This window comes from Bos grunniens, chromosome 7, assembly GCF_055505025.1.
Source record: "Bos grunniens cultivar Pamir isolate PY7600 chromosome 7, Bosgru_T2T1.0, whole genome shotgun sequence".
NCBI classification, from domain to species: Eukaryota; Metazoa; Chordata; class Mammalia; order Artiodactyla; family Bovidae; genus Bos; species Bos grunniens.
In genome coordinates, this window is record NC_141171.1 from 3,942,304 (window position 1) to 3,965,928 (window position 23,625).

A 23,625-nucleotide genomic window follows, 5' to 3' on the forward strand; every position below is an offset into this window, starting at 1 on the left:
CTAACCCAGTTCGTGCGAGAGCTCCGTAGCGGGGCCTGGGATCGACTGCGCGCCCCAGCTGCGACCAAAAAGTCCTTATTTTCTCTTCTCCTAGATGGAGGCATGGCTTGGTCGGTGTTAAAGCCTGCAGCCCGTCTGGTCGCCAGAGCTCTTGCACCAAAGGACCTTCCCACTCACCTTCCCTCTGGGGCAATGTGAGGCCACTTAGAAACCCCCAGGCTCCCGAGGGAGCCAGGTATCGTCCCATTTTTCTCCCTTTGGGGCCCCCTGCGGGCAGCCCAGGGGTCTGCAGGGTTAGGACTGGATTACACGAAGTTCGGGACGGCTGCTGCTCAGATTCGGACTCCTGAGGAGCCGCCCCAACCCCAGGCTCTGATTCCACTCCGGTGACGGTCAAGACGCCTTGCTAGTGTCCTCTCATCGGGAACTGGATCATTCAGAGCGATTATGAGTCACAAAGCCGTAGGGCCTTGGGGAGAGCACCACGGGGCGGGGTCAGGGCCCCCACCCCCCACCCCGAGGCAGGGTGACGCCCGCGGTCACTTCACAAGGCAGAAATTGTTACCTGGGCAATAAAAGGCACCGCGGAGGAGGGGGCCGGGGAGTGGGCACATGGGGGTGCGGGTGTGCAGGTGCCAAGCGCCATGGGTTAGGCCCGAGATCGGAGTCCGGCCGCCCCCCGACAGCAGCCGCCTCCTGCTCCCCACGCGCCCCAGGCGCCACCATGTCGGGCGACAAGCTTCTGAGCGAACTCGGCTATAAGCTGGGCCGCACGATAGGAGAGGGCAGTTACTCCAAGGTAAAAGTGGCCACGTCCAAGAAATACAAGGGCACAGTGGCCATCAAGGTGGTAGACCGGCGGCGCGCGCCGCCCGACTTTGTCAACAAGTTCCTGCCACGCGAGCTGTCCATCCTTCGGGGAGTGCGGCACCCACACATCGTGCACGTCTTCGAATTCATCGAGGTGTGCAACGGGAAGTTGTACATCGTGATGGAGGCGGCCGCCACCGACCTACTGCAGGCAGTGCAGCGAAACGGGCGCATCCCCGGGGGGCAGGCTCGCGACCTCTTCGCGCAGATCGCCGGTGCCGTACGCTACCTACACGACCACCACCTGGTGCACCGCGACCTCAAGTGCGAAAACGTGCTGCTGAGCCCTGATGAGCGCCGCGTCAAGCTCACCGACTTCGGTTTCGGCCGTCAGGCTCACGGATACCCCGATCTGAGCACCACCTACTGCGGCTCTGCTGCCTACGCGTCGCCCGAGGTACTGCTGGGCATTCCCTACGACCCCAAGAAGTACGACGTATGGAGCCTGGGCGTCGTGCTCTACGTCATGGTCACCGGGTGTATGCCCTTCGACGACTCGGACATCGCCGGCCTGCCCCGACGCCAGAAGCGCGGCGTTCTCTACCCGGACGGCCTCGAGCTGTCCGAGCGCTGCAAAGCACTAATAGCCGAGTTGCTGCAGTTCAGTCCGTCGGCCAGGCCCTCCGCGGGCCAAGTAGCGCGCAACGGCTGGCTGCGTGCGGGGGACTCCGGCTAGAAGCCGGGGTTACCACCGTTCCCGCCGCCCGGAGCATTGCGCAAGCGCAGGGCACGCGCAAGAAGCGCGCTTCGGTAGTTCCGCGAAGCCGCCGCGCACCGCTGTGCACGCGCCCTTCCCCCTTCCCTACTTCGACGCCGGGGGCCGCAGTCGCCCCTGTTTGGAATTCAGCTACTACAACACGATCCCAAGAGCAGGAGGGCGCGTGCGCCCCCTCGGTTACCGGCGAGAAGGCCCCAAGAGGGGGCCAGATGAGAGGAGACAGAAACGTTGCGCGGGTGCTAGGTGAGCGACCGCTACGAGGTGGGCGGTGGCTGCTTGGAGAAGCTGCTGGCGAGCGGACGCGCGCGGAGGGCGTCAATCCACAGCCAGCCTCACATACCGGTGAGGGAAGGCGCGCTCCAGGCGCTGCCCTCCTTGGAACTTGCAATAAACTCGCTCTTTCTCGCACCTAGTTCCAGCAATGGCCCCCTTTTATGGAGCAGTGGGGAGGGGATCACTCCCCGGGGCAAGGCAGGCACGAGCACCCCATTTTAGAGAGACTTGTGGAGGTTCTTGCTCCAGGTCTGAAAAGGGAGTTAGGAGGATTCAAACAGAGACCTTTCGGGCTCCCCATCCTGGGCAGACTCGAAGGGGCCTTGGTGTCATTTTCAGCAACGTAATGGCCCTGGGAATGGACGTGCTGGATTGGGGACCCCAATCCAGAAAGGACCCCAGCACCTTTCTGGTGTTTAAGGATGGGACAGCAAGGGGCGGGGGTGGGGGGGGGGGCGTCTGTCCAGACAGAAACAGTGTTTACAAAAGAGGAAATTGAGGCCCACACAGGTATCACTTGCCCAAGAACAGCCAGGATTGGCACCCAGCTATGTCTGAAGTGGGGTGGGGAGGTGGTGGAAGCTCCCCTTAGTGTTTGGTACCTTCCTTGGTGAGGCAAAGGAGTGTGCCGGTCATTCTTTTTTAATTGTAGAACAGTTACAATACACTTTACAATACTGTGATGGTTTTCACACCATGAATCGGCCACAGGTACACACGCCCCCCCACCCCTATACCCGCCGTCCCACTCCTGCTTTCATTCATGCTCTGTTCATCCAGGCATTTTTTGAGCAACTGCTGTGTGCAAGGCACTGGGACACAGCCAAGTGGCTTGGATCCATCCGTGCTCCCAGTGAGGGAGCACGTGGCAAGTGTAAGAATGGCGTGAAGATAAAATAATTTAAGTTATGCTAAATGCCAGGTGGGGGTGAGCAAGGAGGGGCTGAAGGGAAGGAATCACACACTGGAAACAGGAGTGCTCCCAGGAGAGGATGGAGCTGGTGTGTCTGAATAATGCGAGGAACTCCCGTAGCTGGAATGGAGGTAGAGAGGTAAAGGGGTACATGTCTGGTGTCTGGAGAGGGACCCCACAGGGTCTGGGGAAGGCTGGGGGTCATTTCGCTTGTGATGAGGTTACTGAGCGTAGTGACAGTGGCTGTTGTCATTTGGGTGTATGGGAAGCAGCTCCCTCGGTGCTCCTCCTGTCTGCCTCCACCAGAGCCCGGGTCCCTGAGGAGAGCGGTCCTTTTCTGCTCCCTCCCTCTCCATGGCTCTCAGGGATTATGCACCAGCTCTCCCTCCACTCCCTTGGGGATTATGCGCCAGCTCTCCCTCCACTCCCTTCAAATAGGATGTGGTCCCAACCACCTCATTTTACAGAGCAAGAAGCAGGGTGAGAAGAGGGAAATGTCTTGCTCACTCAAGAAAAAGCTCACATCCTTTCCCCGTGCCCCCAAGGCCCAGGCACACCGCTTTCCTCTGTCCTCAACCTGCCTTGCTTGGTCTCACCTCTGAGCATTTGCATGGGCTGACACCACTCCCAGCGCTTTTCCCTTCTCTTCATGCAAGACTTGGCCTAAAAAGGGCACCTCACGAGGCGCCCTTCTTTCCCTCCTCACCCCCCTCACAAGGTGTGCTCCCAATGGCTGTGGTGGGGCACGTGCCTTGTTGTGCCCTCTGATTACTGTGTGTGAGCAGTGGGCCTGGGGTCCTTCCCCTCCTGGCCACACCCATGACTCAGTTACGAGGGGACAGGGTCTCAGGAACCAGGCTGGTGGTGTCCCATCTGTTATCTGGAGAAGATGCTTAAGACTTGCCCTCCCTCTGTTGAGGAGCCTGGGTGCCTGATCCAGCAGACGCACTTGAAGAGGGGGCTGTGGAACCCCAGAAATGGGCTTCTCTCAGTGTTGAGGGGTGTGGGTGCAATCAGCACGTGTCAGAGGTGACAGGCTTGAGTTTAACTTCAGTAGTGTCTTGTACCTGTTCTGTGCCTTGCCCAGGTGAGACCAGGCTGGCCATGGCCACAGGGGCGGGAAGTCAGACCCCAGGCTGGAGGCAGAGATGCCCCAATAACAAGCGGCAGCAATAGATAGATAGATAAATGAAAAAAGCACCTAGGAAAACAAGGGGACGCTTTATGCATATTGGAGTTCAAAGTGCTCACAGGTTTCATTTTGTGAGTAAACCTTTGAAACAGTGTGTCAACCTCTGAAAACAAATTTGCACCAGGAATTGTTTTCAAAACCAGGTGGCTCCCACACTGCACCATCTGTCCTGCAGCAGACACCCAATGCTGAGCCAGAAAAGCCCACCACTCTGGGATGGAGGCTGTTGATGGCTAGAACCCAAGCCAAGGGGCAGAATTCACTGCATTCTCACTGCATGCACTCCCGGGGCCTGTGGGTAAACAGGCCACAAAGCGCCACCCAGAGAGGTAAGGCCATAGCATCCAGTTGGGTACGTGCTGGTGTGCCAAGTCATGTCTGACTCCTTGCAACCCGATGGACCATGTAGCCCGCCTGGCTCTCTGCCCATGGGATTCTCCAGGCAAGAACACTGGAGTGGGTTGCCATGCCCTCCTCCAGGGGATCTTCCTCACCCAGGGATTGAACCCGCATCTCTCATGCCTCCTGCACTGGTAGATGGGTTCTTTACCACTAGTACCACCTGGGAAGCCCCAGCATCCAGTTCCATTCTGTTCTGTTCAGTCGCTCAAGTCGTACCCCACTCTGCGATGGACAGGGAAGCCTGGCGTGCTGCAGTCCACAGGGTCGTAGAGTCAGACACGACTGAGCTATTCACCTCAAGTATCCAGCTGGGGAAGACTAAATCCCCATGGCAAGCGAGATCTGAAAGAAGCCCATGGAAACAAGTGTCTGATCCTTCGCTTACCTGTTAAGAAAGGATCACCCTGCCATCCCGTCTCCAAGCTGCCCCAAAGCTGGGAGGAAAACAATGCGGGACCCCAAGGCCGAGCAGTCAAAAAGAAAACACAGCCAACACATCATCCGTTTCTTTATTGTCCTTCAGATTCTAAAACTTCATGACACAACACATAGCCACTGATTCCAGCGTCTTTATTAGAACTTCTATGCCGCCTTGGTGGTCACTTTGTTTTTTAACATTATCATCAAAGTCACAATAAATACAAGTGACAACCTCCTCCCCCTAATCAAACCACCTCCCAAATACCCTACACTGGTGTGACTATTACTCTTTAAGGATTATAAAACTTTAGCTGTCCTTTAAAAAAAAACTCAGTCCAACTTCTTTAGGCAAACGCCATGTGCAGCATAACCAGGCATCGAAGAAAAACCCTATGGCAGAGCAGCAAGGGCCGTCTTTCCATTACCCACGCCTGTGATGAGAACGTATGATTTATACAGAGGACTCCTCCCGTGTCTCCCCAGCCACAGCAGTGACTCGTGGGCCACTTGGGAGCCATGCAGGGGTGTCCTGTCGCCTCTTTCAGTGACCTTTTGCTTCCAGACCACAGCCACCACCCACCCCTACCTCCCAGAGCAGTCACTCTTGACCTTGTCAACGGTGTGGGTCCCAAAAGATACACTCGGGACCCTAAGGACTAGGGTCCCCACAACAGTCGGGATGGCCAGAGCCATGGGCAGTTGAGTGGACGTAGTTACCCCACGGGCACCTGCGGGCCTCCGCACACAGGCATTTCAGATGGGAAAGGGAGCCTGGTGAGCCCTGCACCCCAGTCCACGTAACAGCCAACGTTCTGAAGAGTTTCCAGGTGCCACTGGGGGTTCCTGCTGCAGATTACTGGGCAGTTACAATTGTCATTTGGGACTGGGGGCTCCCACGTTCTCTGGTTCTCCTGGGAACCAGATCCTCTCAGCCTACAGACTCCCAGAACCGTGGCCCATTTTGAGGGGTGGGCTTTGGGGCTGGGAGAATACCTTTAATGTTAACATCCTTCCCATACTTGAAAGGTATTTAATGCCCTTTCTTAATAACATCATAAATTTCACCACAGAACCATGCACTTGAGGCTTATAGGAGTGACAATGCAAAGGGGAAACTAAAGGGAAAAAGAGGGGGATAGAAGTTTTGAGACAGGGGAAATGAATCAAGATTAAGGCATCTCACCTCCTGGATCCCCCCCTTTTTTTCTTGATCCCTTTTTAAAAAGCTACATTTATGTCACAGTAAGTCCTACCAATGGGAATGTTCCTGCAAATGCTGGGCTGGAGGAGGCAGAGAACGGGTCAGGGCCCAGCCACCGCGTCCTCTGCCCACGGCGGTCAGTCTGTACTCAGCTCACAAGGTCTAGGCAGTAGCCTGGAGAAGTCTGGCCAGATGAGGTGAGGAGAGGTGGATCCTGAGCATGGTGGAGAGTGATGGGGCGAGGATCCGGGGCCAATGCGAGTGGCTTGGTTTTGAGCCCCGGATCACAGACCTTGTCAAGCCCTGTGGGGCTGCAGCCGCCCTGGGCACACCCACTGCAGAAGTGACCCTGGCCAAGACGCCCGAGTTGCTGCATGGCACTGAGGTCAGTTTGCCCGGGTCTGCCAGCTGGGCACTCCTGGTAGGATTTGGGAGTTTTGGCCCATGTCATCGAACAGAGAGAGCTAACAGCTCAGAGTAGTATAAGACAGGTATTTATTTGCCAGGCACACAGAAAAATGCGAGGAATAGAAATGCTTGCATAATCTTGATTTTTTGGTGTAAAAACACACCCTTCCCCACTCCCCCCTCCCCCAAAGGTCAATTTCCCCTTTTCCCCAAATCCCTGGATCTTGGAATGAAAGCCACCATTCTCCAGCCCTCCCCTCCTTCAGGCCACCTTCATTATGCACTCAAAACAAAAATCAATGAGAAATTTAGGGCTTTAGACAACAAAAAATTCAAACATTTTGCAAAACTAGGTCTTCTATTGCATGTCAAAAATGTCTTCTAAACACGGATATTCACACAACATGAGGGGGGGTTAAATGAGCCTTTATTAGAACGGTGCAGCAGTGTATTTGAGGAAGGTGGCCCTACAAAATAAGAATTTTAAATTAAGTCCCTAACTGCATGGACAGGAAAACCAGGGCTGGGGCTGAAGTGAGGAGCAGCGTACCCCGTCTCCACACGTGTGTGCATGCACACATGACACCCTCACACCTGCACAGAGCTGGCCCATGTGCAGCACACACACAACAGCTTCTGCCTTTCCTCATGGACTGATTTTTAAGGAGAGGGAGAAAACAGAACGGAACACAGCTAAGCGCAGACCTGATCCTTTGAGACGTTTCTGTAGACGCTAGGGGGTTAAAAAAAAGTCTGAAGGCAGACCCCGGCAGCATGGCCCTGCTTTTCAAGGGAGCTTCTAAACTAGACCCAAACGCAAACCCTGAAGTCTGGGGGTGTGTGGGCGCCCCCCCACACGCACGTGCCTGACAGGAGCACAGGCCAGGGCTCAGGATGCTGTCCATCAAAATAAGGAGGAAGAGAAAAGGAAACAATTTAATAAAGTAAATCACCACCACAACAAAAAACACAAGGGCCGGGCCCCTTCGACTTCCTGCTCCAGCTCTGGGTGTGGCTGCCGACTCTCCCCTCCCTACTCAGGCCCCAGGGTCCCAGGCTCCCTGGCTCGGTCTGGGTTGCAGTTTGTTCTTCTGCTTAAGTGTGGAAGGTCGGAGGATGTCTCCGGGATGAGCAGCAGCCTTCTGCTGGAGTGAGGGCTGGGGGGTCAGCAGCCCACCCCCCAGGGCACTGGGGTCGCGCTTGGCAGGGAACCCAGGGAACCCTGGGTCCGCACCGTTTACATTAAACTCCATCATCGTGAGGTGATTTAAAAAAATCTGTCAATCTAGGGATTGCCATGAAGAAAGGCAGTCAAAGATTAGGAGGCTAAGACGGGGGCAAAGCAAAACAGAACAACGCTCCGCCCCACTTCCGCAGCGCCGGGCAGCCCGAGCGTGTCACAGTGTCTGGGCGCGCCATCCACGAGCCCTGCCAGGGGCTGAGGGAGGGCCAGGAGCAGAGCCGGCCCCGAGGTCCGCTTTTCTGCTGGTGTTGGGCAAACTAAAGGCAAAGAAAGGAAGGAAGCCCACGGGAAAGGTCCCCAGTATGAATCCTGGTCCACCTGTGGAGCGCCCCTCCGTGACGCGACGAGACTCTGTAGCCAAGACTGGAGCTCTCACTTCGGCAGCGTGGCCTGCGCGCGCTCACCCTCTTGGGGAGCGGGGTATCTTCCCGAGCGGAGGGTGGTGGGGCCAGGTGGGAGGGAGGGAGCCTGTTCTCCACTGGGCCTGGCTCGCACTATTTCCACGTGGCTGACTGGGGGATGGAGCGGGGCGGGATCATGTCCAGGAGGTACTCCCGCTGGCGGTCCACGGCTGAGGAGGTCTTGTGCACCGCCAAGCTCGGGCTGACAAACGCGAGGGCCCCGCCTGCGACAGGACAGAGCAAGAGGCCACAACGGCCCCGGTCAGGGGAGGCTCCGGGGAAGACCCCCGGCTCGGCTGGGCCCACTGGGCACAGGTGGCACACAGGCCAGCTTGGGGAAGCCCCTAAAGCCTCCAACCAGCACACTCTGGGCTCTGGGCTGGCACGAAGCAAAGACTGTTCTGAAGCCCCGGCAGCAGCAGGGACCCAAGTTAATCTATTTTGTGGAACAAGACTTCCAAACTGAATGCACCACAGAACCCTCCATGAGCATTCAAAGGCAGCGCTCCAGAAACCCGGAGGTCCTGCCAGGTCCTGCCCAGCTTTCCTCAAACCACCATCCAGAAACCCAGGGCAACCAGGAGTGCCGCTCCTAAGCCATGACACTTTCGTATCTAGTCGTACAAGTATTTGAAGAGAGCAACTATTTATGCCCTCATGTTCTGCTTCAAACGCTACCTGTAGTGCGCAGTTTTCCCATGGGTGCTACCACTGTGCACACATACGTAGTCTCCTGTGTGACTTTTCCCATATACTTTCAAAATTCCCCCCCCCCAAATTTTCTGACCAGCCTATGAGTTTTTTGCTGCCATCAGTCTGGCATGTTCACAAATGCTCTCTGCTCTCCAGGAGAGCTGGATTCTGCTGCAGTTGGATGACCCCTCCCCACCCTCCAGCAGGCTCTGCTCTTTGGGCGTGTTTCTAACTCGAGGTCAGCCGCACGCACAGCCGGCTTTTCTGTGCTGTGTTTCCACTGACAGTCCTCTCCCAGTTCTGACTATTGAGATGGACTCTCATGATGGCGCCTCTTCTTCCTACAGGGACCTGGGGGTGGGCTGGGGAGGGAGATGGGAGAGAGCTCTCACCCTTCTCCTCCTCTCAGCCCTCTGTGCCGAGACTTCACTTTCCAATTACTGATGGACACAAGAGATATTTAACATTCATCTCAAGGCGAGCACAAGAGTAAGGAAAAGCAGGAAAGTGGTGTGGGGGGCGGCCAGAGGACAACCCTGGGAAGGGGGAGCTGTGGCAGACGGGCGCAGCCACCAGGGGTCTCCGCCTCCCCAAGCTGAGTCTCAGATGCCTGCTCCTCACAGGGCTCTGCTGCCCACCTCCCCAGGGGCCCCCTCCTCCTGCCTCCTTCTATCCTGCACTTTGTACCATCTGACCTGCCCAAGCGGGCAGGACTTTCCCACAGAGTGGGGCATGAAGGACACCGGGTCAGCACACCGTGAAAGGTACGCTGTAGCAGCAGAAACAAACATTCTCTGTGGCAGGAAGGAGGAGGGCTGTGACAGGCACTGCCTGAACTGGTTCTGTCCCACATTTTGGGTCAAGAGCTGAGAGTCTAGGTATGGGGGTGGAGATACCAAGTGTGATTAGCATTTATCCAGGGCTACCACTAGTTCAGGGTGTCCTATTCAGCAAACAGAGAGGTGAGGCTGTAGTCTCGGAGGCAGCTGCTCTTAAGAAAGCAAGTACAGGTTCAGGACCCTGGCGCCACAACCTGGGCGTGTGCATGCCTCTGTTAAAAGTAAGGACGAGAAGGGCCCGCCCCTGGGGAGGTCCCCGCTGAGCCCCTCCAGGGCCGCCCACCTGTACTCAGGGGCGCCTTCTTCCAGTTGGAGGTGGTGCTGCCCTTGCCAGCGCTCACGGCCCTCTCAGAATGTCTGCCCGTCCTGCCGACGAGGGTGGTGGCCGAGGCTGCGTTCTGCAGTTTGGGCGACTGGCTGAATGTGTGCAGGATGCCTCGGGGCGTTGTGGCCGAGCCCCGGGACAGCTGGCTGGAGGCCTGTGGGGGAGAGAGAGGGCCACAGCTCACACAGGGAAGGGGGCCGCGGAGGGCACGGTGCTCAGCGCAGCCTCTCCTTGATCTAGCTGACCTCTTCCCACCCACACGGGATCCCGGAAGTCCAACATCAGGAGACTAGGTAAGTTGCATCGAGACAGGAGGGGAAGGAGGAAGGGAAAGAGAGAGCGAGAGACAGACAGACAGACGGACGGACGGACGGACGCAGGCAGTGTGACAGTCGGCGACTGACGCGGTCACGGTCGGGGGCGTGAGGGCTGGTTGGTTGTGCGGTGCGGGGGGCTCCCGGCGCCCCAGTTCTGACCTGTAGCACAGCCCCGTTACTCCAGTCGCGGGCCTCTCCTGAGCGGAACGCCAACTTCCGCCGGGGTTTTATGACCTACACAAACGGGGGTTGAAAGCGAGGTCAGCGCCGCCCAGAGGCTGAGCTCAGCGACCACGCGGCCGAGGGGCAGCAGCTGTGGCCGCGCGAGGCGGAGTCCCCACAAGGACAGCGGTTTCCTGAGGCAGCACCGCCACCCACTGTGCAGGGGTCTTGAGGAGATGAGTTTGTTAGATGAATTATCAATGACTTCCAAGGACACAAAAAATTGCCAACAGGGAGCTTTGGGTCTACAAGGGGTGGGAAAACAGAACATTAGAAAAAAAAGGGCAGCCAAAAAAACTTGATTTCAAACTTGTTTCTCTCCTTAATTTAGCTAGAACATTTCTTCCAGCGCCCCTTTTGCAGCTCAATGTGGCTTTCAGAAAAGTCCTTTCAGACAAGAAGTACTTGTCAGCCGGCAAACTGCGAGTGAAAGCTACAAAATCTAAAGAAACTGCAAATTAGTATTTTCACCACCAAAAGCCACCATTAAATGCAATTTAGACGCACAGTTAACAACCAGGCAGAAGATCGCCGAGTGTGGGAGAGAATGCCGGAACATCCTGCCTGCCAGCGACAGCTCCTTGCCGAGGGAGCGAGGAACAAGACCCCTCTCTGGGAGGGCACTGTCCGTCCACCCCCTCGCGGCTCTCACCTGCTTCAGCACAGGGTGCGGGGCACTGGCGGGCTCGGCCTTGGCCTGCGCGGGGGCGGCACCCTGCTGCAGGAGACGCTGCTCGATCTCCTGCTCCTGCTGGAGCGCCTTCACGAAGGCGGCCTTCAGGCGGCTCGTGTGCTCCACCTTGAGCGCCTTCTTCTGGTTGGACGCCATGCAGTTCTCGCACATGATGGTGCCGCCCTTCTCCTCCCGCCAGCGGCACGTGAAGTCTGTCTTGCACTGTGCGCACATGTAGGGCTCCCGGGAGAGCACGACGGCAGCCGACATCCTGCCCGCTGCAGGGGGGAGACAAACGCGGCTCACATCGGAGGGGTGGGAACAGCACAGCCAGAGCCTGCGCCACCCCCAGGAGGGATGTGCGCGCTGGCAGAGCCCAGGCAGCGCCCTGGGTCAGGGGGTCCAACTGGCATCGGGACACCGAGGCCCCGACGTTCGTTCCCTCTGCACACACACGGGTGCCAACTGCGTGCAGACACAGGACCAGCCTCCAGAAGCTCTGCTGCAGAAACAGCGCTGACGCACTTTAGAAAACACCGTGGGCTCGGCATCCTCCATACCAACTCTCAGACACCCGGCTTCTCCCGGCCATCCTTCCTACCCACAGGGATGGCATTTCCCACCCTCCTGCACGGCATCACCTGTGGGGGAGACGGTGGCCACTCCAGGCCCCACCTTGTAAGGTGATGGCACCCTTGCCAAGGGGCGAGGTAACCGCATCTATAAAGTGCTCACGACAGACACTGTGCCTGGCGTCCTGTGCGCAGCAGGGCGTCCGGGCCGCATGACAAGCTCTTGAGGGGACACCCCTACCGCCCTGTCTCAAGAAGAAACAGCCTGGGGAGCTGAAGTGACTGTGCACGGCTGGCCAGACACACAGCCAGATGCCCTGGGGAACGGGAACTTGGTGGCACTCAGCTCCAGGAGGGGTGACCAGGGCAGCCACAAAAAGCGCCTGCTGAGGTGTGAGGTCATGCTTTCTTCAGTGTGTATACACACACACGTGTGCCATCCAATATGCATTAAGGGGTAACTCTGCCTTTTGTTTCTATCTCTTCCATGGGCAGCACTCAAAGTTCAACAGCCTCCTGGGGTCATGCACCATGATGTGGAGAGACCCCGGGCACCCCATCCTGCCTGGGGCCTGGCTGAGTTGCCTCTACCTGCTGAGGGGCTGCAGTGGGGGATCTGACTCTAGGGGGCTCCTGCCACTCCACAGAGCAGACAGGACGCCACCTGCCCAAGCTGCCGGAGGCCCCGGGGTCCACCGTGGGCCCCAGCTCCGGTCCCCAGCCTGGATCTTCTCCTTCCACACGCCCACCCCGAGGAGGTGGCCCCTGCTGCCCAGGCAGCGGCGGCTGCCCTCGGTGTCAGAGCCCCCTCAGGCAGGACTCAGGGCCTCCTCTCACGGCTAGGGCCTGTTTTCTGACGACAGGGGATGGAGACTGACCCCTGACGAGAACAAGCGCAGACAGACTAGTCTGGGAGAGCAGGTGCCCAGCACAGGCCAGTGCAAGGCCGGCGGGCACTGCAGCCTCCTGCCTGCCACACCACACAAGCCTGGTAGCAGCTCTTTTGCCAACCTGACCTCATCCCAAAGGAGTCACTGAAGGAGTGCAGACACGTCCGAGCTGTGTCAGAGCCCACATCTCTCCTCCCTGGGCCTGGCCGTGGGCCCCCAGATCCTCCGGTGCAGTCCACCTGGCCACCCCCGGCCCTGAGGAGGTTTAGCGCTGTCCACTCTTCAGCACAGATGAGCCCACGCGGGGAGGCAATCCAGGCTGGCTGGCCAATCGGCATCACCACGCACCCAATTTAAGGACAGAAGAGCCCTCAGTTCCGCATCCGCTGGTGACTCCCTCGGGGCAAACCTGACTTCCTACTTTCCAGCATCCTTTTTCCTCACTACCCGGTGTGTGCGCTTTCGTTCCTAAAACCTCTTAACATGCAGGTGGCTTTCCAGACCTTCCAGAGAAGGTGATAACGTGAAGCTGGCCCAGGCACAGGCATCCATCCCTAACGTGGGGACTCAGTGCTCTGCAAAGCTCCACCTTTCCCCAGCTCTCAGAGGAGGCCCCATCAGAAAGAAGCTGCCTACTGTACATGTAAGAAGTGATCTAGGAGGAGAGGGAAAATAAACTGGGAGACTGGGATTGACGTATATACACTACCATATGTGAAATGGATAATAAGGACCTACTGTATAGCATGGGGAACGACTCAATTCTCTGTAATGACCTTCATGGGAATAGAATCTAAGCAAGAGTGGATATGTATATAACTGAAGCGCTTTGCTGTACAGCAGAGAAACCTAAACAACACTGTACATCAACTACACTTGACGAAAAACTTAAAAAAAAAAAAAAAAAAGAAATTACCTAAACCTCAGAGCAAGTGAAGAACTGATGACGAGAGATCATCCACAATGTGCTCCAAGACAGCCGTGCGTACACAGCAGACGTGCCCACACGCGCTATGCATCGGAAACAACATGATGGAAACCTCAGCTTCAAGACGGAACACAGCCCTGGGCCCATGGCCCGCTCACCTTGTGTCTCCAGCAGGTTCTGCACCACCTCCTCCAGGCCGACCAGGTAGATGAATTCGTTGTTGGCAGCACTGGGCAGGAAGTTCATCTCGGGGGCAGGGGGTTTGGGTGGGGGGATTTCAAGCAGCGTCTTCTCCAGCTGTTTGCGCAGTGCAAGCTTGGCGGCCGCCTGCCGACTGGCTGGAGAATCCGCAGCGGTGACCACAGAGGCCACGCTGCTGGGGGTGGAGTTGGCCTGAGCAGAGGTGGCTGTCGTTCCTTTCAGCGATGCTGGGGAGGGCTTTGGGGAGGCAATGACCTGGTCAGGGTGCCTGAGGGGCCCACCCTGAGGAGAACCCCACAGTCTGCACCATCAGCTACGCTAAGTCCTTACAAAAGTTAACTCCAGGTCAGCACCATCAGCTACTCTAATAAGTCCTTAAAAGTAACTCAGGAGCTGCCTGCCATCAACAAGCAACAGAAAAAAAGACATCACACTCGACTGCTTTGAGATGACCAAGCTTACGAATAACTTGTTGAGGTCTAGCTGATACCCAGATGACTTAAAAATCTGTAACCTGCTACACTCTATCAACTAAGGACACTCCTAAAGCCACCAGCATCACGGCGGGTGCCCCTGTGGTAGCCATCCCCGCCCAGGCGCATGGCCACTGCCCTGCCACTGTAGCCTGGTCCCCTCCAGCACAGGCCCGGGTGGCCCCCTTCCTTTGGCTGCAGAGGTGGCGCACTGTGGCACCAACGGCATCTCCCTCACGAGTACCTCTGTGTGCCCCCGCCCTTCACCCTTCTCCATCCTCACTGCTCCTGTGTTCCCCTCACCATCTTCTCGATCCTGGTGGCTGACCTTCCACCATCTCCTCGCTCCAGCCCACTTGCCACCCGACACTCAAATGCTCTCCCCCAAACTGGGAGCAGACCATGCCAGGACCCTTAAGCTTTCCGGGACCGAAGACCTTCTGGAAACAGGAAAGCTGTGTACACTGTCTGCAGGAAAATGCACGCACCTGACAACTGGTGTGCAACAGGCCGGGGGCCTCGGGGAGCCCATGACACTGGCCCGGGGGTCTCCAAAGGGCAGCGAGATGCCCCAGCACAGAGGGTGCCGCCACTGCACCTTGACCCGGCCACCGGCCTCTAACCGGCCAGCGCTTCGCTGTTCCCCTCGCCGGCTCCCTCGACCCCTCAGGGAGCAGAGCCGCGGATCACCACTGCCTGCCTGGCTGCCACCCTCCTGACATGAGGGCAGCATGACACACAGCAGGGATTTGATCAGCGTCTACGGGGTAGATCAACGGCCTGCCCAGGACATCTCCATTTGGGTAGCAGGACTGTCCTTGAACCTGACTTCAGAAGAGCACTGCTGGCCATGCTCTTATCTGAGAAAGGCAGACACGGATGAGCCACGCCAGAGGAGGAAAAGAAGCTAACTCGCACATCAACAAAAGCTCATGCGGACCCAGCCACTTCATCTGTCAGTGAGGATCTCAGCCTGCCGCCCTGGCTCCACCTTCCCCCACTCTGTTAGGTGGGAACAAACCCTCACCACCTCAGAGGCTCTGTACAGAGATGAAGGGTCACGTGGCTAAAAATAGATGCACTGGCGATGCAGGGACATCTGCAGACATTCCCCTCACGTGCCTGCGCCTGGCAGCGGTGGTAAAGAGGGCGGGGTGGGTGGAGGGGCCGGGGGAGCCTCTGGTGACCCCACCCTCACCCCCTGAGCAGTTATCTGCCTCTGCTAGACTGCAGAGGACAACAGGAGACTCCTGTCCACAGCCTTCATGACCCGCCAAGGTCCAAGGAGCCACAGCACCACAGTCCACGGGCCTGGACTATCTGTCGCACGACTCACCTGTGGGATGTTGACGAGCAGACTAGTGTTGGGGACATTGGCGACACGGATGAGGCCCTGCTGAATGATCCTCTGTCCCTGAATTTGCACACTGGGCACAGAAGCCCGGGGAGCCAGCAGGAGTGGCGGCGGCCCCGTGCTGGAATGTTGTCTGATGTTGTGGATTTGCTGTCGGGTGTGGGGCAGAGACAAGACAATGAGAGGCCAATAAAGAGAGACTGGGGGGAAGAGACCCAGTCTGAGCACCGGGGTCATTCTTGCGGGAGGGACGGTTGCTTGGGGCTGTTCCGTAAGCCGTGCTCACCTGGGCCCCCCTGACGAGCGGGGGCATGACGACCTGGGAGTTCGCCTGAGGCCCTAACTTTGAGGACGTCTGCTGCCCGCCACGGACCAGGGGTGGTGGGATGACACTGCCAGGCATCCGAGCTGAAGAGGTCTGTCAACAACAACAACCCTCAGATCTCACACAGCTTTTTAAACGGGTTTGTTGTTTTCATAAAGCTACATATACATACCCACCAAAATGGCGGTGGTAGAAAAAAGCTAAAATGCCTACTTACTCTGAACACACAAAAGAACGAGGAACACAGACTCCCAACAAGAGCCAGGCCAACCTGGACTCACTCAGGATCGGGCACCCCCACGATAAGAAGCTAGCTGGGATCCACACTACCCGCTTGCTGGTCTGAGCTGCGGTCTCTGGCTTGAGTGAGGGCAGGTGGGCCTGGCCTGACCTCTGTCCTACGGCTGAAGTGGGAGCTCTGCCCATCGTGCCCTGTGGGCAGAGGAGGCTGTGACAGGCTCAGAAAGCTGCGCTGTGGTGGGGGCCCAGAGCGCCCAGGATCTCGGCCGTCTCTCCAGTCTCACTAGAGGAAGCCGTGGGAGGGGCCCTCCGAGCGTCTGTGTGATTCATGATGAACAGGGGCCCAGTTTGGGTACGGGGACGCAAATGTGACTGGCGTGGGTGCTCCCACTGGAAGGCCTCATTCTAGTCTTACGAGAAGGAATGAGCAGCCTTTTGCAGAAACCGGATCAGGGCTGCTCAGGAGCATGATGCAGAGTAAACACTGACCTGAAGTGATGGCTTGCCGGAAGGAATGTTCTGGGTGCCCCGTACGAGCGGGGGAGGGGTGGTCACGGAGCTCCCAGTGGAGCCTGCAGGCTGCAAGAGATCAGGACAGGCAGGAGATGAGAGGGCTACCAACCATGCTTCTCCCCACACACGATTCTCAGGAGCATTGCTTTTTTCTTTAAGAAGCATCAAGCTCTCAAAGGTTCTGCTTGCCTGCCACGTCACTGCAGCGGGAATTAACATGTTTGAAACACACAGGACGGATTTTCCAGGGCCCTTTACCCCTCTGCCCCAGGGTGCTTGGCATCACTGAGATTCGGGTGCCATCTCTGCCCTCCAGGGGACGATAAAAGGCTGGCGGGAAAGGCTGAGGCTTATTATATATATATATCAATCCCCACCCTGGTGAGAAACTGTTTGGTCCAGGCATACAGTCCACCAGGGACAGTGACAGACTTGGTCCCCATCACCAACTCTTCAGCCATCAACAAGGAAACAAGTAACGAGCAGGCTCATCCATCAGGGTATTAGCAGATGCCAGGCTTGGCCCACTTGTTTACTAGATGTGGAGTGGGAGCTTGAGCAAATCCCCAAGTCAGACCACGACTGTCCTCCTGTCTCGCTCCCTTCAAGGCGGAAGCAGTGTCTACACACTGTCAGCTTGCACTGCCCGAGATGCATTCACTTTCTGGTTCACCGAGAGAGTCATCAGAACGTAAGGAAGGGGAGCCATGTCACAGACCAGGAGCCTCTCCAGAATGGGATAACAAAAGAGGCCCACAAAACCAGCCTGACCTTGCATTACAGGGTAAGCCCCGTTTAGAAGCCGCACGAGGAGCGTGAGGCGTGGGGAGGTGGCGGGGCAGAAGCCCCGGGACACGGCCTCTGGGGTTGGGCATGGGCACCCTGAAGCAGGCGTTCAGCAGTCTGTCCAGAAATCCAGAGCGGCCCCTGCCGGCCACACAGGCACCCACAGGGCAGGGCGACCCTCTGAAAGGGGTTCAGGACAGAGCTGTGTTTCCAGCACCTTCAGAGACGTCTGCTCTCCATTTCCCTGATGGGAGTCTACAGGGAATGAGGTTCTCATACTCAGATCCAGAATGTTCTAGACTGAAATGTAGTCTGATCTCCTCTAAGCTAAATCCAAAACATGAACTTGAGCCTGCAAATTTCCAATTCAGACCTTGCCCCTTTGCCCCCGAGGAAACCTGACTCCTCACAGACCCAGCTCCTGGGGCAGCAGGGAGCCAAGCAAGTGCCCATGCCTTCCCATCCCTGGTCCTAAATACCTCTCACTGACCCCTGAGGAGTGAACACCCATGCACATACCTTCTGGGTGGGAGTTTCTTTTTGTATTTGACTCTGCCGCAACTTCTTCAACAAAACCAGTTTGGCTTCTTCTAACCTTAACTCCTCTTTTAGTTGCTTGATCATCCTTTCTCGTTCTTCAGGACTGCTTTTCTACAAGATCAAGAGGACACGGGTTGAGGGAGAGGCTGGGGCCAGGGAGCACCAGCTGGCCCCACCGCGAGGCAGCTCCCCAGTGCGGGGACAGAGCTCACCATGAGGGCCTCGGCACTGGTCTCCTTCGGGGGCTCCTCGGTCAGCCCGTTCACCCTCGGGCTCGCAGGCTGCTCGTTGTCAGACAGCACAATCACATCGGGCGAAGGGGGCCTCCTCTCAGACTTCATGTCACTGTGGGGCAGGGAGGAGGGCTGTCACCCGAGCACCCCGCCTGTGGTGGGCAGCACTCCCACGGACGCCGGGATTCAGACACAGACACAGTGAAGTGGAGGCGAGCAGGCTGGCCTCCCCACTCCTCCCCACAACCGCCTGCCCGGGCTGCCTTTTCTCACTGCACTCACCACGTGGCCCTCGAACCTGCCAGTTTACGTCTGAGCCCTTTAAAAAGTCAGGACTGTTCCCGATAACCACTTCTGTGTCCCCTGGGCTGAGGATACCTATGTGTCTGCAGGAAAACATCACATTTTGGAACCCACCACAGCCCCTTTCCATACCATGTGGCTCAGCACTGAAGCAGAACACTTGCTCCTGGATCTTGGGCCTGCTGGTGGAGCGCCTACCTTCCCATGCTGGAAGCCACCTGATGGGAAGGCCAGCCCCACTTGAATCAGCCTTTCTTTGCTGAACCCAGACTCCCTGACGACCCTCACACCTGGACAGCCCACCTGCCCCTTCCCAGGTGACAGAGGTGCTGAGGCACACACCGTCAGCCAACGGCCTGAGTCCCCAGCGCGGGGCGTCAGCACCCACAAGGCAGCCCAGGCAGCCTGCTGCGGGGTCCCTCCTGGGCTACAGGGGGGCTCTCTGTCCTGCCAGTGGCAACGTGGCAGTAGTGGCTGCATGCTTTGAAACTGACTGGAGCATGGAACACATTTGCTCTCACGGACCGCTGTACTACCCACCCACTTAATCTGCTCACAAACTAGCTCCCAGCCACCCCTGCCCATTATCCTCTGCCCTATTTCCCCAATCCTAACACTCAAGTTCCTCAGAACGTATATGCGCATCTGGTAATGCTCAGTTCAGTTCAGTCGCTCAGTCGTGTCCGACTCTTTGCGACCCATGAACCGCAGCACGCCAGGCCTCACTGTCCATCACCATCTCCTGGAGTTCACTCAAACTCACGTCCACTGAGTCAGTGATGCCATCCAACCATCTCATCCTCTGTCGCCCCCTTCTCCTCCTGCCCCCAATCCCTCCCAGCATCAGAGTCTTTTCCAATGAGTCAACTCTTCGCATGAGGTGGCCAAAGTACTAGAGTTTCAGCTTTAGCATCATTCCTTCCAAAGAACACCCAGCACTGATCTCCTTTAGAATGGACTGGTTGGATCTCCTTGCAGTCCAAGGGACTCTCAAGAGTCTTCTCCAACACCACAGTTCAAAAGCATTAATTCTTCGGCACTCAGCTTTCTTCACAGTCCAACTCTCACATCCATACATGACCACTGGAAAAACCATAGCCTTGACTAGATGGACCTTTGTTGGCAAAGTAATGTCTCTGCTTTTCAATATGCTATCTAGGTTGGTCATAACTTTCCTTCCAAGGAGTAAGCATCTTTTAATTTCATGGCTGTAGTCACCATCTGCAGTGATTTTGGAGCGCCAAAAAATACAGTCTGACACTGTTTCCACTGTTTCCCCATCTATTTCCCATGAAGTGCTAGGCTTCCGCTAACGGCATTGCTGACCACATATATAAGGACCAACGGGTCTTAGAGACAGTGCTTAGTGCCAAGCCAAGCCGCTCCATTTGCTGAGGACATAATGTAAACTCTCCCTTAAGATCTAGCCTCAGCATCTGTGTTGAAAGAATCAGATCAGCAGGAAAGCCAGCCAAGGACTGAATTCACCCACTAGGTGGCACTATGACCCAAAGAACAAACTCGGTTAGGTTAACTGGGAATAACAACAGCTCAAAGTTGTCCCATTCCTTCCAGCTGAGTGGGGAGCAGAGTTAAGAGATGGGAAACTGGTATTTTAACAGCCCACTGAACGGCCCTTTCCACTCTCAGAGTGAGCTATGTCTTCAGGGAAGGGGGGGCACAGAGGACCACACTCCGGGTTCACTGACGCCCCCAACCCCTCAACCCGCAGGGCTCTCCCTTGGGCCATCCTTATCCCAGCTCTCAGAGCAGCAGAGCTGCCGCACCGCAGCAAGCCCAGCCCTGATGCGATAGAACCACCTCAGGTACAGCTACTGGGTGGGCTTCCACGAGCAGTCAGGAGGCGCCCATTTCAAGGTACAGAACCCCCTCTCTGGGGTTAGCAGCCCACGTTTTCAAGTCCAGGAATTGGCTGGCTGTCTATAAAATAACCCAGGATGTCTTACTAGGGCCTCAACAAACCAAAAACCAATGCAGTTCAGGAACCACTACTCTTTTAATTTCAAGTCTGTGTCTCCCTGCTGGCTGCCAACTCTGCCCAAGATCCACATAAAAGATGACCCCGGGGCTCCAATCCAGGTTCTGTGGGCATGCGCACAGGCACTGCGCAGACACAAGGCTCTGGCACGGGAGCTGCAGCCGCTGGTCGCAGCCCAGGCGGGCTCCCAGGCGGCTGCACAGCAGAGCAGCAGCCTCGGCAGAACCACATCTAGAGTTACAGACTGCCCGTGCTTCCTGAGCAAGGGCAAATGGAGGCACCAGTAACCTACGGGGATTTATCACTTTTTACCATCTCATGGAGCACGTGCCCATCTCCCAAAGGTGAGATGCCTAATACAGCTCAAATCTGCCTGAGGTAAGAGGGCAGGGTTAGGGGCTGGACCACATGGAAGCTGAAGCTTCCTGAGATGACCACTGTGACCAGAGCTCTCCCAGGTCCCATCTTGGACCGAGACTAATCAATAACTCGTCCAAGAGATGACATCACCTCCCATCAGTGATCACTCAGCATCCCAGCAGCCAGCAGGGAGTGAACTTCCTGTATGCTAATCAGGCCACCAAAAAGTCATGTGACAAAGGCATTTCCCTCTTTGGTCATGTGACCCTTTAACTGTGCCTTCCAACGTGAAAACCATGGCAACAGCCAGTTCTAACCAGTTTGTGACATGCAGCCTTCATTTTGAGAAGTGAGGTAGGGTTCAGGTGCTGTCAGGAAATGGAGGCGCCAGCTCTCCCTGGGGCTGCGGGGCTGCAGGCACTTCCTGTGTGGCACCGGCCCTCAGGGGACTGTTCGCCTGTTACAGGGACCTGGGTTGCCTCTTCCAAACGCAGAAGGGCCACCAGCCCCAACTAGTTTCCAACAAGGAAAACTTTCCTAAAGCTCAATTCTAACACAAAGGTGCTTCAAATTTCTCAGTACTTTCCCAGAGAGTTCTTTTAATTCAAGGAAAAGGACAATCATTTGACAACGGCTCAAGATTATCATGGGCATTCTTTTTTTAAAAAAACGTATTTTAAATTATAAAACCATCTAGCCCAACATGCCAGGGAAACAGTGTAGTGGCCACGTGTATTATTTCGGTCCAGGGAGGCTGCCTGGGCACCACATTTATTTGAAAGCTATGATTTCAGGGCAAATGCATTCAGCCTAGCCTGCCCATCTTGGGAATCCTGATATAAATTATGATCAGAAGAGATTTTATGTGACCTGGAAGCAAGCCAGGCTGTTCGTGAAAACGTTCTCACTACCCTCCTCCCTTGTATGCCACCCGAGGCTAAACAAACAAAAATTCTGTTACATGCCCGGAACTTCCGTGAAGTTTCCTGGAGATTAAAACTTAACTCAAAACAAGATCTCTGCATTCACAGCACCACCATCCCAGGTGCTTACCCATCAGTGGTCAGTGCGGGGTTAACATTGAGTGTCTCACTGGCCTGTGCCGGGGAAGCAGTTTTCATCAAGGGAACGCAGCCCTGACCTTTGCTGTTCTCTATATGTGCCTGCCTGATGTCCGGGAAAGGTGCACTTGATCCACACTCACTCATCTATTTACTCACTCCTAGCTGCTGGAAGCCAACCTAAGAAGTGGGTGGTGTGTCCAGCAGTGGGGAGAAACCCCTGGATAAAAGCAGTTCTGTCTTTAGGGTCAGCCAGGAGGGACAGATCCAACACCAGGAGTGACAGGGGCACGCGGGAGTAGACCACCGCCCACCCGGCTTCACCAGAGGGCATCAGTGCCCCAGACTTGTTTGACCGAAGCCTGCGTTTTTGTAAGATCCTTGAGACGCTTGCACACACGAGTGAAGTCGGGGGCAGCTGTGGGCCCAGTGAGGTCTCAGGACAACAAACTGCTCCTTGGGGCTAACGTGGGGCAGAGAAGCAGGGCTGGTAGCCAACTAGTCCCTGCCAGAACCCTCCCTCTTCCCCCCATCTTTTGGCCCCGGCTGGGTGAGGAGAGGCAGGTAGTTGCTAACTGTTTAGGCGGGTGGGGGAGGCTTTGCTAGACCAAGCAAACACTCGTCTTGGCCCCACCAGACCCTCTCCCTGGGCATTCCTGTGGGCATCTCCTGTGGGCATTCTCCAGGCCCACAGGTCTCTCCAGTACCAAACCCCTGAACCCCAAGCTCCTGCTCCTGAGCTGCCCCCACCTTCACCACCATCCACTCCAAGGAATGTCCCTCCATCATATTCTCATCCCCCCTGTGACAGACCCAACTCACACTGGAAGATGCCCTTCTTGAATGGCGCCTGGAAGGAGTCAGCACTACCCCACTGCACTCAGGGGACCGTCCCCCAGTGGCACACAGTCGGGGGAAGGCTGCTTAGTTCTACCCCCAAACTGCCCACCCTCAGCAGGGAGCTCAGGGCAAAACACTGGGGCCTTACACTGAAGGGCGGCAAGAGCCTGAGCAGAGGCCCTGCCCCGCTAGAGCCCAGCTCGCTCACCCCTCAACTCCACAAGCTCGTCCAAGGACAGCGCCCTGGCCTTCCTACAAGGGGCCACCCTCCCTCAGCCTCCCAGGGTGACACTGCCACTGCCTACTCGACAGGTGGGTGCCCCAACCCAGGGCTGGGGCCAGGGACCGGTGTTCCCACTTAGACCCTCTCTCCAGAAAGGTGGGGCACTGCAGCTCCCGGTGACGGCCAGGATGTTCCCAGGGCGCTGTGACAAGGGCAAAAACAGGGATCCAGCCCTGGTGCGATGCCACAGTCCCGGAAAAGGGGCTGAGGCCCCCTGAGCCAGAGGGGCAGGACTCTCCTCCTGGCACCATGCTGCCTGGTGGACAGGCCACAGGGCCTCCTCTCAGAGCAGGCACGGTGCACCGAGCCTGCGTGTGCTGAGGGAAGGGGGGGGTCACACTCCTGCAAAACTGCCCCACTTGGTCCTGCCGCTTACAAGTGAGAAGCCCAGGGTAGGACATTCCCTCTCTGTGCCTCCTACAAGGTTGGGGACAGTAATTCCTGCCCTACTGCCCCTCAGCTTTGCTGGGTGAGGTGAGACCTCAATGCCAAGAAGGTTCAGATGCCTTAGGAGGTCACTGGGGCAGTTCGGACCCCAACCTCCCCTGAGGCAGTAAGGAGCTGCTCGCTGTGAAGGTGAATTCGGCAGACAGCGGACAATCAGGTAACAGCCA

At 56.7% G+C, this 23,625-nt stretch overlaps 2 protein-coding genes across 15 annotated transcripts in view; one reads left to right on the top strand and one right to left on the bottom strand.

Annotated features, from left to right (window-relative positions):
- The first annotated feature begins 602 nt into the window (after positions 1-602).
- Positions 603-2,000, top strand: TSSK6 (testis specific serine kinase 6). The gene has a single exon (XM_086408171.1). The coding sequence runs from the start codon at positions 725-727 to the stop codon at positions 1,544-1,546; it is 822 nt and encodes a 273-aa protein (XP_086264297.1). The 5' UTR covers positions 603-724; the 3' UTR covers positions 1,547-2,000.
- A 2,860-nt stretch (positions 2,001-4,860) lies between these two features.
- The window catches only part of GATAD2A (GATA zinc finger domain containing 2A), a 98,514-nt gene continuing 79,749 nt past the window's right edge, over positions 4,861-23,625 (bottom strand). For 11 of the 14 annotated variants that reach the window (XM_086408147.1, XM_086408153.1, XM_086408150.1 and 8 more), the window contains 10 exons: positions 18,145-18,277; positions 17,912-18,043; positions 16,583-16,672; positions 15,815-15,946; positions 15,511-15,678; positions 13,659-13,938; positions 11,090-11,388; positions 10,375-10,449; positions 9,857-10,052; positions 4,861-8,265 (listed from right to left, as the gene is read on the bottom strand). In XM_086408147.1, the coding sequence (XP_086264273.1) occupies positions 8,135-8,265; positions 9,857-10,052; positions 10,375-10,449; positions 11,090-11,388; positions 13,659-13,938; positions 15,511-15,678; positions 15,815-15,946; positions 16,583-16,672; positions 17,912-18,043; positions 18,145-18,277 (1,636 nt within the window). In that variant the 3' untranslated portion in view covers positions 4,861-8,134. The remainder of the gene's footprint in view (positions 8,266-9,856; positions 10,053-10,374; positions 10,450-11,089; positions 11,389-13,658; positions 13,939-15,510; positions 15,679-15,814; positions 15,947-16,582; positions 16,673-17,911; positions 18,044-18,144; positions 18,278-23,625) is intronic. The other 3 variants (XM_086408159.1, XM_086408161.1, XM_086408158.1) reach the window with 1 other exon arrangement.

Bases quoted from the DNA above. Each gene is read 5' to 3' on its own strand.
- TSSK6 (XM_086408171.1), top strand. From the start codon at position 725: ATGTCGGGCGACAAGCTTCTGAGCGAACTCGGCTATAAGCTGGGCCGC.